Genomic DNA, 16,846 nt, shown 5'->3' with positions numbered 1-16,846 from the left:
GTACAGGCATCGCGGCGGACAGCCGCGACCGAGCCGGGCGGGTCCTCGGCGGCGGGCGGGCGCAGGCCGGGCCTATGAGGCCGCCCGCTCCGCCGCCGCCGCCGGGCGCGCTGCGCGATGTGGCGCTGGAGCTGGGCCCGGCGCTGAGCGGCGGCCCCGGCCCCGGCCCCGTCATGGGAGCGCCCGCGGGCGGCTCCGCGCTGCCGGAGCGCCTCCGGCTGCCCGTCTGCTTCCTGGGGGTCTTCGCCTGCTACTTCTACTACGGCATCCTGCAGGAGAGCATGTCCGCGGCAACACCGGGACGGGGGGGGGAAACGGGAGGGGGGCTCGGGGGTGGGGAAGGTCCCGGGGGGGGGTCCTGGTATTGGGGGTCTCGGGCCCGAGGGGTCCCGGTTCTGGGGGTTTTGGACACGGGGGGGGTCCTGGTTCTGAGGGTCTCGGGTCCGGGTCCCGGGGGGGGGGTTCCCGGCTCCGGGGGGGGTCGTGGAGCCGGGCCCGGTCCCAGCCCCGGGGGTTCTCAGCTCTGGGGATCCCGGGGGACACGGGGGGGGTCTCGGGACCGGGGGAGGGAATTCCGGCCCGGGGGGGTCCTGGGATTGTGGGTGGGGGTCGTGCCCTGGAGGAGGGCTCCCGGCCCTGCGGTTCCCGGTGTTAGGAGGCGGAGGGGGGCCCGGCTCTGGGGGGGTGGGTCCCGGTCCCAGACCCCGGGGGGGGGTCCAGCCCCGGTTTTCTCAGCCCCAGGGGGGGCTTCCCGGCCCTGGCAGGGAGGGTGGGGTCCCTTGGTTGCGTCCCGCGGGGCTGTTTCAGGCTGGGGGTGCCCACCGGCCCCTCACCGCCTCCCTCTCCTGCAGCACCCGGGGCAGATATGGTGAGGGAGCCCAGCAGGAGAAGTTCACCTACGCCCTGAGCCTGGTGTTCATCCAGTGCGTCATCAACGCCGCCTTCGCCAAGCTCCGTGAGTCGGGGCTGGGGGCTCCGGGGGGTGCTCGGGGGGCTCCCTCGGGCTCTGAGCCGCTCGGCTGGGCTAACGCGGGATTTTGGGGCAGAGGGGACGGGGATGGGACAGGATGGTGGCTCTCTGTGCTCTGCCATGGTCAGGATCGGGTGCCGCTCGTGTGGCTCTGGCACTTCTGAAACGCTTCCAGCTGCTGGGGGCTGCTCGCAGCTCTCCTGACTTCTTCCTCCTCCTCCTCCTCCTCTTCCTCCTCCTCCTCCTGCTGTCCCTCGCAGTGATCCGTTTCTTCGACTCCGTCAAAGTGGACCGCACGCAGAGCTGGCTCTACGCCGCTTGCTCGCTCTCCTATCTGGGCGCGATGGTTTCCAGCAACTCGGCTCTGCAGTTCGTCAACTACCCCACACAGGTGACGCAGGGCAGGCTCCGGGGGACAAGGAGGAGGCGTTAAAGGGGAACCTTGGCCCTCGGTCACCCCCCAGTGCTGGGGGTGGCCCAGAACCGGCCCCCAGGCTGAGGAAGCGACCGCCACAAGGAGCAGCTGGGAGGGGAAAGGGCACGGAGGGAACTTTTTGGTGGCTTTTTGAAGCTCTGTTTCTCCCAGCTCGCATCCTGGGACTGCCTCGCTCTGTTCCAGGCAGTGCTGCGTGGCGCTGAGAGAGCTCGGGGTGTTCCAGGAGGGGAGAATGGTTTATAGAAAACGTGGAGTTTGTTAGCTGGGAGGTGGTGTTTGTGTTTGAGGGCTTGAGACCTCAATTCCTGGAACTTTCACCGTTAATTTAACAGTTGCTCGGGGCAGGGGTTTCATTCTTTTTAAGGCTCTGGGTGTCTGTGTCAGGGTGTTCACTTCGTGTTGCCACGATTGCTTTTGTTGCAGGCAGGTGATGGGCGTGCAGGTGGTTTATCTCTTCTTTCTTTTCTAGGTCCTGGGCAAATCCTGTAAGCCCATTCCAGGTAAGCAAATGTAACGCTTGTCTGCATATATTCATGTACATTTCTCAAGCCCTCAACTAGTCTGAGGAGCTCAGCTGTAAGAACAGAGCATTTTTCTGGCTGCTGTGTTGCAAGAAGGGCAGGTGCTGTTCTATCCCTCTGTTGTGTTAAATTCCCGTGAGAAGCTTTTGGGAACTGTTTGTGATTTTGCTTCCTTACAGTCATGCTGTTAGGAGTGACTTTGCTGCGGAAGAAGTATCCTCTGGCCAAGTACCTCTGTGTCCTCCTGATAGTCACAGGCGTGGCCCTGTTTATGTATAAACCCAAAAAGGGGGCTGGAGGCGATGACCACATCTTTGGCTATGGAGAGCTCCTGCTGGTGAGTGCTGCCGGAGTACAAATAACCCCGAGGCCATGCTGTGGCAGGTCTGAGGAGGGATGAGCAGCTACAGCAGGGATCCTGCCCCGTTGTGTGTGCAGCAGCCATACCCTAAAGCTGGTGTGAGAGCAATTTGAGGGAATTGACACCTCATTGAGTTTGGAGGGGGTGCCCTAGAACTGTGGCGTGAGATCCATGCATGATTCCTTGCACGGCCTTCTTTGCACATGTTTTGAGGCTGTGGAATTGGCATTTAAGAAGTGCTTGGGATGCTTTGCTCTGCTCATCTCCCCTTCTTCTTTCCTCAGCTGCTGTCACTGACCTTGGACGGGCTGACGGGGGTGTCGCAGGACCACATGCGAGCTCATTACCAAACGGGTTCCAACCACATGATGCTCAACGTCAACCTGTGGTCCACCCTGTTCCTGGGAGCTGGTGAGGAACGCCCGCACAAAGCACAGCCGCGCACCCCCAGAGCGCTCTGGGACACCCCATGGGATGGACCGATGCGTCCTGCTCCAGAAAGGGCCTAAAAGCCCATTTTGCAAAACACCTTTAGTGTGTGTTTGTGTGTTAAATCAGTGCCTGGGCATTCACTGCAGCTCTTGTAACGCCCGCTAGAGGACAGTGCCTCACACATGGTTTATCTCCCCGACACTTTTCACTTCTGAAAAGTCCTCCCTGCAGCTGGCTCCTGCTGGGTTATGAATATAAGCCGAAATTCTGCTTTGCAGGCTGTGGCTGCTGGGGCTGTCTCTGGGCTAATAAATCATTCTTCTCATCTTGATCTTCCTTGCAGGGATACTGTTCACCGGAGAGCTCTGGGAGTTCTTGAGTTTTACCGAGCGCTACCCCAGCATCATTTACAATATCCTGCTGTTTGGCCTGACAAGTGCACTGGGTCAGGTAAACGCACTTCCCTTCTGCAGTCTTCGCTGGGTTTGTTTGCACAGCTGGGAGATGGCAGAGGAAAGTTGCCTCGCTTTTTGTTGCTGTGGTTATTGCTTCCTTCCCAAACAGGCTGCCTCCTGAATCAAATTGGTTCAGGGTTATGTGCAAGTAAGCAGGGGTTGAAATAATTTCTCTTGGCTCTGGCGCTGTGGCTTTTCATCTGAAACCGTGGTCTGTGTTGTATTTTTTTCCAGTCAGAGTGACAAAAGGCATCTCTTTGTTTTTACAGAGTTTTATTTTCATGACTGTGGTGTACTTTGGACCCCTGACTTGTTCCATCATCACCACAACGCGCAAGTTCTTCACCATTTTAGCATCTGTCATCCTCTTTGCCAATCCCATCAGTACGATGCAATGGGTGGGGACGGTCCTGGTGTTCTTGGGTAAGTCTGGAAGGCAAACAGCCCAAGTCTGTCCTCCGTTAATTTAAATAGAGGGAACATACAGCAAGGGGAGAGCTAACAAAAGGTGCTGGTCAAAAAATGTAATTGTATTGAAGTCTGATGGTGGCAAATGTGCTCGAGTGGGAAAAGAGGGGATGATTTCTGGCAGAGCTGTTTAGTCTTTTTTTCCTACAAGTCCCTGCCACTGAGTGACCGTTAGGAAGTTGGTGCTATGTGAAAAATCAGCTCCACAGCTCCTCGTGCAACATTTGGGTAAAGGATGTGAAGAAATTTGCCATGCTCCTGAATTATTTTCTCTTTGCAGGCCTTGGACTTGATGCCAAATTTGGAAAGGGAGTAAAGAAGACATCACATTGAGGAGCTGGTTGATCTCTGCAGTTGGAATGAACTTTTAATTTATTGTCTTGTACCTCAAAATCTGTTTTGAAACTGGACTCAGGATAGGTAATTAGAAGGGGAATGTTTGGATTTTGTTTTTTGGATTTTTTTTTTGTTTGTTTTAGTTTTTTAATTTTGAATTGTCTTTAAGTGTAATACTTCAGTTTTAACTGTAATCAAACATTTTTTTTTATTTTTTTTTTCTGTAATCAAAGCTGCATTACTAGATCCTAGCCGCAGGATGAAATTCTTGCCTTAACAGGAAAAAAATAATTCATATCTTTATTAAAGAAAAGGAGACAATGGCCACTTCTCTGGAATTAATTTCAGTACCATAGGCTGACCTTGGGGATGAAGAGCACACCTCTCTCCAAGGACAGGAATGGTCTTAGAATTACGGTAGCTCTTTGGTGCAGCCTGGAAAGGTCCCTGGATGAAATGCCTGTGTTGAAGAGCAGCCCCTCTTCTGATCGTATGATTATTTTTTTTTTCATAATCACGTTGTTGGAGCAGCCAGACATTCTGCCACTAATATAATCTGTGTAAACACTGAGTTGCATTACGTTCTTTATCCAAGCCCTCCTAAAACAGAAGCCACTCTTGGCATATGCAAAAGTTTACAGGAAACCCGTTTAACCGCTGGGGCTGAAATTAATTCTTTTTGTCCCCCCCCCTGCTGCTGAAGGAACAGGACCCTCTGCTGCTCAAACCATGCCAAGGTTGTGCGACAGCGGCTTCTAAATGTTGAAAGGACCCTTGTTAATTAACCACCACCACGGTGAGCTTGCAAACACCCGCTCCTGAGCTCAGGCTAGGTCCCCGGTGTCGTAGGGGGAGGAGTTGTTATCATAATGATGCCTTCAGAGCTGGAGAGCAAAATCCTCCAAAGAACGAACTTTACACATGAAAGCACGTTTCTACCAGCTGTCGCTTGGGCTCCATCTGTTCGGTGGCTTTGGCCTTTTGCCCCTCCAGATGGGATCTTGATCTCTTTCCTGAGCGGCTGGTGTAAGTCTCCTTTTCTAGGCCTGCTATCCCTGCCCCTCCAGTGTTTCTTAAAACTTTCTGGGCATCAAATTTGGTTTTCATTTAATCCGTCTTGCTGTCCTAGAGCTCTACTCAAACAGCACGTTTCTTGCAAAATTAAACCCGAGGATATTAAAGGGCTTTCCTCTGTCACCTTCACCTCTTAATTAACTTGCATTGCCTTAAAGGTCAAGTGATAAGTAGCAAACAAATGTGTTCTCAGTAGTAGAGAATCCTCGAGTAAAAGCTTCCGTGACTTAACTCCACAAGTACTGCCTGATGAACACCATGTGCGGGCATCTGCTACTGTATGAAGATTCCAGCTTCCCCGAAGATTTGTCCTTCACAGTATTTCTAAGGTAATGAATGCTATTTACATTTTATAAAAGGGAGCAGAGAAATTGAATGCCTTGTTCACAAACACTGTGTCATAGGTAGGAATTAATTCTCTCCCGTGTCTTAATCCTAAAACCATCTTCTCTTCTGTTTATAGGACTTGGTGGGATAGAGGGGTGTAGCTTAAATTTAACCAGTTCTCAAACTCAGTAACCAAAATCAGCAAAAATATCCTGTTAGTTTTACAGACTTGTTTCCCCTCCTGTAGTCTAACATAGGAATAGATCCCCTGTCACTGTGCAAATGCAAACACCTGAAAAATGCACTGTAAATCACGTACTCCCCCAGCCATCTACCTCCATGTGATCATCATGAAAACTCCGTTCAGAAATACCATCCTTTAACATCCTCATGGCTGTTCCAAACTGCAGCTCTGCTCCAGAGTGCGTGCTCCAAATACAATGGATTCATTCTGGTTTGATTCCACAGAAGCAGACTTGCTTGTTAGCAGTAATTCTTCAGTGAGCAAAGCTCTTGAGAAAGTGGACGATCAGAAATTGAGGGACTGAGACAGCAGCAGCCTTTCACCACTGCTCTGTCAGCCTGTTCTCAGTGATCTTTCTTTGCAGCATCTCAAGCCAAGTTGCCTCTTGAGGACTGGGCAGGAGGAGGTAACTTGCGAGCTAGTTCTGGGCTAGGAAGACTGCTCTCCCTGCACTGTTTTCCCCCTCTTGCCCCAGGTCTTAAGTGTAGCTTTAGGAGAGACGGTGTCTTTAAAAAAAATAAAGAACCCAATCTTTGTGTTGCTAGTTGTTCTCTTAACTGTTGAAAAGAAGCTACTGTAGGCTTAAGGGATGCTTTGGTCACATGCACAGCTCTGTCCCCTTCCCCACACTGCAGCAGCCTGGAGGACCTGCAGAAAGAAAATAGCTGCGAGCTTTCTAGGGCCTATTTTCTGAGCCAAGATTTGTCTTTACCAGTATCTTCAACTTGTCTGTATTCAGAGCACAGATTTAAAGATCAGTCTGCCAAGAAGAAAGAAAATAAAGGAGATTTTTTTCTCTCCTGATTTCTGAAGCTGCCTTGACCCAGTTTAGCTCTAAAGCCTGTTCCTGGGATGGCTCCAACTTGGTTCTTGCTGCACCTCCAAATCTTAAGTCAATAAGAAATTCTAAAACAAAGGCTGCTCTTGTACCTACCTCAAGTCTGAACCCTTCGGATTTCCTTGGACAGCTCTCTTGCTGTCTCTGCTCCAGACTCGTGTACTGCGAGATCCCAGAGGAGGCTACAGAAGCAATTCAGGAAGCTATTTTCAAATCAGCACTGGCTTTTCTTCTTGGATGGTTTCAACAACGCTGCCACAAAACAGGTCTCCAACTTTGAGCTGCCAGGAGGACTGCTGTAATAGCTCTCCCCGGTGACAGACTGGTTACCACGTTCTCAGAAGCCTGCCTGCTGGTGGCTTTTGGTTGCTTGAGTTCAGCTGTCTCTAGGTAAAGACGGGTAAACTCCAAAGGAACTGGGTTAGGCTCTGTTAAAGTTTTCACCCTGCCCTACATTCTCCTATTAGAAATGTAAACTCTTCTTGGAGGCACCTGTTGCAGAATAATGATCTTTATTCTAGATCATTAATATCTATTAATTAATTAATTATTATCTATCTAGATCATTAATATCTATCTATTAATAGGCTTTTTTGGCTTTGTTCTTTTTTCTTTTTTTTCTATAAATAATGTCAGTATCTTCAACCAGAGGGCAGAAGGCAGAGATTGAAGCAGAATGCTTGAATTTCTGTTGAAGTGTCACAAAAGGCTTCCTGTCTTGAACAAAGAGATCAGTAATCTACAAAGCATCAACAGAGCTTGTTTTAATTTTCCTAGATACTGCATAACATCTCGGGTACAGCTGTGCAAACGAATCCTAAACTTAATTGTTGCTGTCCAGTTATATTTTGTTTGTTGGAAGAAGGAAGTGTTTTGTGGCAGTGTGTGCATCTAGAAGCAGTTCAGTGGTTCCAAGGATTAAGGCACAGCACCCAGGTTCTCTGCCAACAGTCTGGGCATCACCAGTTCTGCTACCTCAGATTGTGTGTGCCTCAGCTCTTTTAGATATTTTCCAGTTTACCTGAGAGAAAGTACATGCAAATCCAGTACCATTCAGAACAAAACCCCACTTCTTTTTAGTTCTGTGTGCTTGATTTGTCACTTTTTTTTTCTTTCCCCAGCTGCAAGCAAAGAAAAAATGTATTGTGATACTGAAATATTGTCCAAAATGAGAATCTTAAGTACAAACCCTCGCCCTTTGCAGCCAGGATGGTAGATGCTTTGAACACCAGCTTGGTAATGTTTTTAGTTTGGGGTGACTTACCAAGGAGTTACTAAAGGGAGTGCTGGTGGTTTGCTTCTCCATTAGCAGATGAGCAGTCTTTCTCTGAGTAAAGAGGAAGGGAAATCAGCTGAGTAGGAGACAGAGTTATGAAGTGCCTTAGACAAAGCCCTGCAAGTGCAAACTACAAAGGTCAAGGAAGTTATGAAACCATTCCGTCTTCCTCTCTTCTTTCTGATGGGTCCAGTGTCCCAGCCCTGAGCCCATTTATGACTCAGCCAGTTACCAGCAGGGGGAACTCTTCTTTCAATAATTTTCAAGAAATATGAGAAAAACAACAAAAAAAAATGGTCCTTGTCTAATTAGCAATAGAACTGTACTTCTAGACCAAAGAATTCAATAGAATTGGTCTTTTACTTACAGTAAAAATACAACGTAGAAATCATGGGCTTCCTCCATTTTTATTCTGCTTAATTTTTAAGCCATCAGCAGAGACTAGATTGAAGCAAAGCTGTGGGGAGCATGAAGATGATCTGTTCAGCAGGACAGCCCTTCATTACAAGCAGCAGATGCATAAAGAAGCGTGTGGGCACCTGCATGTCCTCTTGTCCTCATGCAGCACAAATAGCTGGCTTCCTGCACAGCAGCAGCCATGGGCATCACAGTTGATGTTTTCGAAAACATTTCTGCCAGAATTCTCCTAGGAACCTTGTCAGTTCTTGGTGGTTCCAGGGAGATGAGAAGTCATGCACATACTGAGAATAAACAGCAGATTACATTGCTGCGGTGTTTGTGCCTGTTGTCCCTCCAGGAGGAACTCGTTGATGTATCAGCTAAGAAAGGTGAAGTTTTATTTCATAGCTAACTGAGACATGGCATCCGCAGGGGGGAAAACTTGGCAGCTGCTTTCCTTTTCCTTTCATCTTCCTTGGCTTTATGAGCTCCCTCTGCAACTGCATCAACAGATGTTTAAAAAATATAAAATGTTTAGAGAGTATACGGAGTAAGTTAGGTGGTAGTGTATGTGCATGTGTTTTGTAGAAGCGTATGTGATTGTTTAATGCTGGTAATTTGGTGGTCGCAGGATGGTAAAGACTCCTGCTCAAATGGCAATAGTTTAAGAGATAACAAAGTTATTGGTAGTGCTTTGAGAGCAATGAGTTACCAAATTTAAAGATGCCATTAAAAGAAACCAATTCTTCAAGAAGAGGGGAGTTGTTCTGTGCCACGTAGTTACAATTTGGTGATTGTGAGCTTAACCTGCAGGCCTCCATACGCTCTTGCAAAGGAAACAGGAATTCCTCTCTGACTTCTCAGACTGAAAAGTACATGAGGATCAAAATAGCAGCTGTCAGGGAAAATACATGCAAGCTTTAGAGTCCCAGTTCAGCACATGGAAAGCCTGTCAGGGCAGCAGGGAAAGGATGTGCATTTGAAATGGATATTCTCATAACCAAATTTCACACTCGGATTTACAGTTCATAACTAACGATTTCGGCAACGGTGAGTGTGGGATGCATCTGAAGAACGGGCAGAACAGTAATTACCTCAAACTGAAACTACTCCAGCTGGATGTCACTGTGCAATGAGGTGTTAACAGTTTTAAGTATTTTAAGGAAAAAAATAAAACAAGGATTGCGTTCAAGGCTGCAGGATTAAATCAGCAGTGAAAATAGTCATTTTTTTCCCCCTGCTTTTGATGCTCTCCTAGGGTGCTTGCGCTGTCATTCTCTTGTTTGTATTTGCATATGCACACAGGCTCCTGGCCACCTCTTATATATTCTTAATCAGCAAGGTTCAGATTCTTAGTGAAGCTAATGGTCCATTTCCAAAACTTTATGAACAATTAACCTGGTTTAATAAAAGTTTTCTGAAGACAACATGTTTTTCATATGCCGTATGGTACATGTTGAAATACTGACTCATTTAGCAGAGGAGTTTTGCTGGGAAAATGAAGAAAAAACAAAACAAAACCAAAACAACAACAAAAAGCTGTTGGGGCAGGGGGGTCAGGTGCAATGTATGGGTTTCTTCTTTCCCTTCCATTAGGGTCAGGTCCTTTACTTGCTCCTCAGTTACTCCAAGAGCAGCACAAATGTGCAGCATCAGTCAGTCCTAAGAGCCGTTCTCTAAGAGCATAGACCAGATGTGAAAGAATCCCTAACAATTAAAATCCAGATGGGTTGGTCATGAAAACCTTCCATCACTTTGAATGAAGACTTAAGTCTTCTGCTTGACTAAAACGTGAAAAGTGGCGTGGAAAGTGAAATATTTTAATAGGTTTACATAATTTTGGGGACAGCAAGCAAAGCTTTCTGTAATGGTTGGACGTAGAGGTTGTATTTCTGCAGATGGGACCTTTTCATCAGATGTTGTTTTCATTTTCCTTTTAAATGCAGGCTTTTACACAAGGCAGCAGTAAGGAATTTTGCAGTGGCTCTGGAACATGAACAGAGAGCATGCTAGGCCCATTTGTAATAGCCTCTTTCCATTGGTAGAAGAATCTGTCCTCCAAAGGATTATCTCCCACCTAAAATTAAACATTACAAGGCAATAAAATCTCAACCCTGACGTACACTCCAACAGTAGCAATCATTGTCTCCATTTTCTGTGGTAGTGGAAAAAGCAAGCAGTTGAGTTTATATCCTCTGGCAGTCTGATAGCCTGACATTCATTAACTAAACTTCGTAAAATCACTTCTCAGAACAATGCAAACTGTTTTCCACGCAAATATCACCTCTCCTATTCGTCATCAGCTTTGAGGAGCTGGCCCTGCTTTTGAGACAAATTTGCAAGTTCATCCTCTTGTTTAAGTCGTTCTCAGAACTGTAGTGTGACTTTCTCCCAAGGTCTTCGCAGATCTCATTTAGCGAATGTGGTAGGCTGTAATTTGTTAATTAGTTTTACGGTGAACGCGGCAGGAAAAACAAAACTGTGGTTTCAGGATTAAGAAACAATACCCATCTTGGTGAGCAGATTCTGCTCCTGCTTTAGGAGCTGTGTGGCAATCCCCCGACCTCAAGTGTGTAACTGATTAGTGGCAGTTTTACATTTTTGTATGAACAGCTGGGCTAGATTTGCAAAAAGGGAGTGTTCACAGCTGCACCTGGAGAGATCTAAAACTGATCTCATCACATTGACCACAACTGAACGACCGACTTCCCCGAGTAACAAGGCCTGAAGTTTATCAAGTTGAGCACTTTAAATTAGTGCATAGTTTCTACATAAGCTTTATTTTCTCTGATTTGGTAAATTCTGTGATTTTCCCCCCCTCTGCCTACATTCCACTTAAAATCACTGGGGTACTGCTTAACGTGGTTTCATTAATATTTCTAAGCAGCAAGACACCATTACCTGATAATTGAAATGCCCAGGAAAAAAAAATAAATAATGATTTTGCAGTTGGTAAATATTTTAGCAAATGTGAGTTACATAAAACTTAGGCAGCCATACAGAATGCAACATTTCATTTCGTCATCTGCAGGCTTAACCAGTCACAGTAAGGGACAGCATAGTCCTGAAGAAAAAAAAAAAAAAAAAAAAAAAAGGAGCAGTGCTGAATAAGAATTTACTGAGGGCTGGTGTAGGAGGATAGGAACAGGATGGGAACATCAAACAAGATAAGCGTGGTCTCCTTAGGAAATCAGGTTAAGGATAATGTGATCGTACAGTTAAAGACTATAGTGTGCAGCTGTATATGAGAGAAGCAAGATGTAACAGAGAGAAGTTACTTTTGTTTTTTGTGGCTTCTGAATGCTTGGTTTTGAAGCAACTTTTCTAGAAAAAATAATTATATGTAGTAACTGTAATTTCTAATGAAATTAAACAATCTGAATCCACTTTGCTGCCATTTTGGTTGCAGTAACTTAATGGCATAACAGTCATTGCAGGACTTCGCTAATGAGAAGGCGTAAGTAAAGATCGAGCTGTTTGGCTCTGTAAGAATGTTCTAGAGGACCATTGTTTAAGACACAATACTTGGTAGAATTTGTGTATAGTGACAATTAATAATAACCTTTATCATTGTGGTTGAAAACAAAAATGTAGAAAGCTCTCCTCTCTTTTACTAGCATAAAAAGTAAATAAAACAAGATGGCTTCAGGATTCGTAAGTAGTTAGCTAAGTAATTGAAAAAATCTTAATTTGTGTAATCCTTAAAAATCCTAGCTTTTCCATACCTGTTATTTCCTGCAAGGTCCAGACTGCAAACGCACTTTTAGATTTTTCCTTTACTCCATCACTTCTCTTCATTGTTGCTTACTTTTTTTTTAGCTGATTCATTTCTCTTTCTCTCTCTCTCTTTTTTTTTTTTTTCCCAGCGATTTGAGCCCTTTATGCTCATTCATACTCTCATACTCTGTTATATGGAGTGAATCTTATCCTTGATTTTGAAGTCTTTTGTTCGATTATCTCTCTGTACCTGCAGAAGGGGAAAGCAGCCGTGATAAAAACTTTAAACTCTGTTCCATTGCATTCCCACCTCTCTACTAAGGAAGATTGCTGTGATAACATTGAAGATTAATTTTTGTTTGTGGAGAAAAGCTGGTTTGAATAAATTGAAGGACTTTTGACAATGTTCTGAGGTCCTCCACTCTGCAGGTGCTAGCAGAGTTAACAGCGTCTTAGAGAAAGGAAAATAATTTCACAGACCATTAGGGCTGGTGGGAAGCAGCAGGATCAGGTTTTAATGAATACAGGATCAAAAGCATCTTAAAGCAAAACAGCACTGAAAACAAGAGCAGGCTCATCAGGGAAGACAGGAGATGCTTCTAACGAGAAACAAAGGACCAACTCAAAGACATTTGGGAGTCACTTTCTCACAATAGTGCATTTTAAAGTATAATTTCCTCTTCTAAAAAATTAGCTTTGATACTTTTCCAATACGTGTAAAAATAGTACTACGAACAGATTCCCTGCAATTAAAATCTCCCAAGTCAGAATTTTTCCAAAGGAGGTCAAGACTTGTTAAACAATGTTTGTCTTCTCACAAATAAAACTCGTTCTGAATCACAGCAACAATGCTTAACTTAAGCTACTTTGCAGTATTTTTACGTCAGGAAAGCAAATTCTGACAAATACGTAACCAGATACTGGAGGGTTCTGACCTCTCAGGTCAGAAAGGGTGGTACCTGAAGAATTTTGGCACCTGTAACATTATACGTTGGTTGCAAAAAGACTGTTTTCAGTCATAGTTTTTAATCTGGATGCCTAAAAAGTCACCTTGTTTCTATACTCTTCTGCATCTCTGCTTTGAAACTGGAAGCAACCAGTTTCTAAAGTCGTCCTGGTTCCCAATGTTGTCATTTTTTATTATTACTTTAATAATTTTATTTTAGTATGAAGAAGCCACTCAACTTCTCTACACTGTTAAAATTTTTTAAAGGACAGGTAATATTCAACTTAATTTTCTTATTCCATGCAATACTGAGGAGTTAGTTAATTTGTAAAACAGTTTGAAAAATGTCTTAATTAATATTTGACTTAAAGGAAGGATTGGAATACTGGACTCTATCTAGCTCAGTACTTGCTATTCTGTTGCAAATTAAATTTTGAGGAAAAGGGATGCAGAAGAAAAAGCTCACCAGTTTCCTCTCCCTGGAGAATCCACAGACTGACTTGGTTCAAAGCAGCCTGTGTCTCAGAAGCTTTTCCTTTCATCACAAACCATATCAGCACTTACTGTTCTCTAGTGTGTTCTGCTAGTGCCAAAGCTTAGACTCCTTTGACAAGATAAATAATAATGTTGGCTTTGTACGGGGCTAGGTGAGAGCATGACATTTTCAAGAGGCTGGAGGAGATACCCTAGCAGAAGTCAGACTGGAGGGATAAAACCTATTTGATTTTCAAATGGCTAATATTATTTCACAATGAAACCATAGGAAGTCTGCAATACCAGGATTTTTTGTCTTAAATTTTAAACAAACAAACAAAAAACATATCCTCAAGCCAAGAAATGATTCCACTACTGCTTGTGAATATGCCACAGCATTCCTTTTGCATTGCATACAGAAAATGTGTTTTATGGATTTCTCGTTGACATGAGGAGAGGTGAATCAAATAACTTGCAATATTTGTTTGACTGTTGCATATATAAAAGCCTCATTAAGTCTCCCCAATGATTGGAGACGGATTTTGTTTAGAATGATTTTGTTTGTTTTTGCAACAAAGACAGTGAAAACAGGAAATAATTAAATAACTGTTTTCATACTCTCCTGATCATCAGAAGCCTATATGAGATTTTAATTAGTGCTGCGTTTTCAATAACTCTGTAGCCGTACGTGTTGCAGATTCTTTCCTGGATAACAGGGAGATAATTATGAGAATCCTGTTTTTCAGTCTCTCACTAAAGGGATGGCTGATACATTTAATCATGGTGTAGAAATGCTGGCAGCTTTCTCTGAGTTCAGCCTCTCTCTAATTACATTTTTAGATTTTTTAGTAAATTGAAAGGGAAAACGTAGGAACAAAATAATTAAAACCAAAGGGGAAGTGAATATTAAAAAGCAGGAGCTATTTAAAATTCTTGCACACAACTCTTTTACGGACATCAGTTTAATCAGCTTTGCATAAAAATCAAACTTACATTTACACAAAAGTAACACTTGCAAACCTATTTGTGTATGAGTATTTGCCAGTTCTTTTTGTGCAGAAAAAAAAAAAAACTGTCCTCCTTCAGTCAGGTGATACCAGGAATTATAACCCCAGTGAATGCATTTGAGGATTTGGTACTCTCACATGCACATTGGTGTTGGAACACACCAGCGCACTCCCATGTGAATTTTCAAGGTGCAAACACCTAGGAACTGTCCGGTAATTTTAATACAGAATTGGATTAAAGATAGACAATAGGGTTTGTGAAGAGTAAGTGACAGTATTTCACTTGGTATCTGCCACTGAGGAGGACAGAACTGACCCTAGATAACTTTTTCACATGGAGGAGGTGAGATTACACCTTCATTTTCATAGATATTTATCTAAAGTTATTTATCTAAATATCACCCAATTTAATTTTCCACTTCCTGGGAACAAGAGAACTTTGGTCAGAAGGGTGTCATCAGCTGCAAAGGAGGTTGACCTCCCTCCTGCCATGTGACGCATGGACAGTCTTGAATTAAACGAGACATTTCTGTTTATTCTAAAAACAAACAACACCAACAACAAGCGGTATGAAAACTCCTCAACCTAAGCAGCAGGGGGGGAGGAGGATCTTTTGTTTCTCTAAAACTGGTCCTTTAAATTTCCTTCTGCATTTCAGCTATAGACTATAGAAGAATAAGTACATGAGTAAAAATGCAGAGTTTATGTTGGGAATCTGAAAGACAGAGAAAAAGGAAAGGGTACAAAAATAAATTTCTAGGAGAAATGTGTATCCAGAATAGCAGTGGTACGACTATTTCTCTACTTCCCACGAAGCAGTTTTATAGCATTTCTTCATTACAATGCAGCATTACCTGCTGTTTTTTCACCATGGGCAGCAGTTTGTGAAATGAAGGAAGGAAGCAGGGTCCAAAAATCAGTCATGACTTGGATAAGATGCTTGCCAAGAAAACCCAGGACACTGCAGAAAGTGTTAGCAATGAGAAGGGCAATATTGTCCGAGTCAGTAGTGGACAAAGGTAGAAGTCGAGTAAATAGGACCGGCTGTGCTATGAGAAGCTCCATTTTTCACCTGAGAATGAAGTCAGGAATAAAACGAGTGTGCGTTTTTAGTTTAAGTAGTCATGATATGTATTATACATTGTAAAATTAACTACAATGCCTTTCCAATTTCATTCACAGCTTTCACATCAGTTGTTGCCCCATAAAAAGCCACTGAGTCTCTGACAAAGGACTGCTATTCTATGGTGCAGGATAAGCTTAGGAGAGTGGAAACATATTCAGAGTGGGAATATATTCATTACAAACTACAATTTCACAATCTGGTGTTGAATGCCTCAGAAGCTGTAATAGGCTACTATCAGTATGTAGGACAGTAACACAGAACATGGTTTACCTTTGCTAAATCCACCAACATATATAGATATAGGTATGTATGCCTCCTACCCTCCTTTAAATTTACCTCCTACTGCATTGTTGGTAGCATTCTGTATTCTAGGTCAGCTCTATAGTGTTTATATTATAAATACCTGGATAACTTGTTTATGGGGGTGTTTATTTGTGCAGCTGGATTAATTCACTCCAACACGAGACTGAAAGACAGGAAAGAAAGGCTAGCTCAGGATAAATCTGTATAGGTGTTTAGTTAAGGACTACTAACACTGAGAATTGTGCCTCCTCTGGTTGCAAACCATTACAAATAAGAACAAGAGAAGGCACGTGTATACAAGAGAAAAGGTTTACCAGTAATTTGGGCTGGAAGGAACTTCGGGAGGTCATCTGGTCCAGCCTCCTGTCCGAGCAGGGTCACCGGCGTGATCTGCCAAGGCTGCTCAGGGCTTTATCCAAACAGGCTTTGAAAACTGCCAAGGATGGAGACTGCGAAGCCTCTCTGGGCAGCCTGTTTGAATGCTTGACTCTCACCATGGTGAAAGCTCAATTTATAACAAGCCTCGATCTCTCATTTTGACTTTTGTTTTGCATCCCTCCTTCCACATATCACTGTGAAATGCCTGACTCATTTTCCTTCATAACCTCCTTGTAGGTACTCCTTTAAGCTTTGTATTAAAACCCCTTAATGGCAGCTACAAGACAGACTTGCTTTATAATCCCTTTTGCTTTTAAAAAGGTTTAAATTAAGGCTTTGCCTTGAGAAACCAATCTTCCCCAAACCTTGGCAAGAAATTCTCACTGCACACAGTGGGGGAAAGCCTCTCTTTAAAAGCCCTGCTGCCCCAAGTGCTGTGGTGGTTTATGACCCTATATTAGACGAAGGATGAGAACTATTTGTGCATTTTCACTTCACAACAACAAGCCCAACCCTCAGAAGCATGAAGGCAGGGCAAATGAAGAGGGGCAGATGAAGGCAGGCATCGCCACAGCAGCAAAAAGAACGGATACTAAACTAATAAAACCTAATGGAGCTCTAAACAGCCCTCAGACCCTAAAAGGACCCTAAAAAGACCCCAGAGGAGACTGAGGGGGCTGAGGGAATGGCGGCCGCACGCGCCGCCTCAGCTCGACGCCCTTCCCGCCTTTTTCCCCGCCCCCCTCCTCGCACCCCGC

General features: G+C 44.4%; 1 protein-coding gene and 1 long non-coding RNA gene across 2 annotated transcripts; one reads left to right on the top strand and one right to left on the bottom strand.

Annotated features, from left to right (window-relative positions):
- Window positions 1-51: 51 nt before the first annotated feature.
- Window positions 52-4,302, top strand: SLC35B1 (solute carrier family 35 member B1). The gene is made up of 9 exons (XM_068660844.1): window positions 52-283; window positions 852-955; window positions 1,231-1,361; window positions 1,876-1,906; window positions 2,107-2,264; window positions 2,573-2,699; window positions 3,064-3,170; window positions 3,445-3,598; window positions 3,924-4,302. Exons 1-9 carry the CDS (start codon window positions 75-77, stop codon window positions 3,974-3,976), a joined length of 1,074 nt encoding a protein of 357 aa, XP_068516945.1. The 5' UTR covers window positions 52-74; the 3' UTR covers window positions 3,977-4,302.
- A 5,350-nt stretch (window positions 4,303-9,652) lies between these two features.
- Window positions 9,653-16,731, bottom strand: LOC137844470 (uncharacterized). The gene is made up of 3 exons (XR_011089919.1): window positions 16,025-16,731; window positions 11,863-12,104; window positions 9,653-11,201 (listed from the first exon to the last, which is right to left on the bottom strand). It is a non-coding gene; the product is annotated as an uncharacterized lncRNA (long non-coding RNA).
- Window positions 16,732-16,846: the final 115 nt, after the last annotated feature.

The sequence above is a fragment of the Anas acuta genome, chromosome 25 (assembly GCF_963932015.1).
Source record: "Anas acuta chromosome 25, bAnaAcu1.1, whole genome shotgun sequence".
Classification (NCBI taxonomy): Eukaryota; Metazoa; Chordata; class Aves; order Anseriformes; family Anatidae; genus Anas; species Anas acuta.
This window is presented reverse-complemented; position numbering and strand designations above follow the sequence as displayed.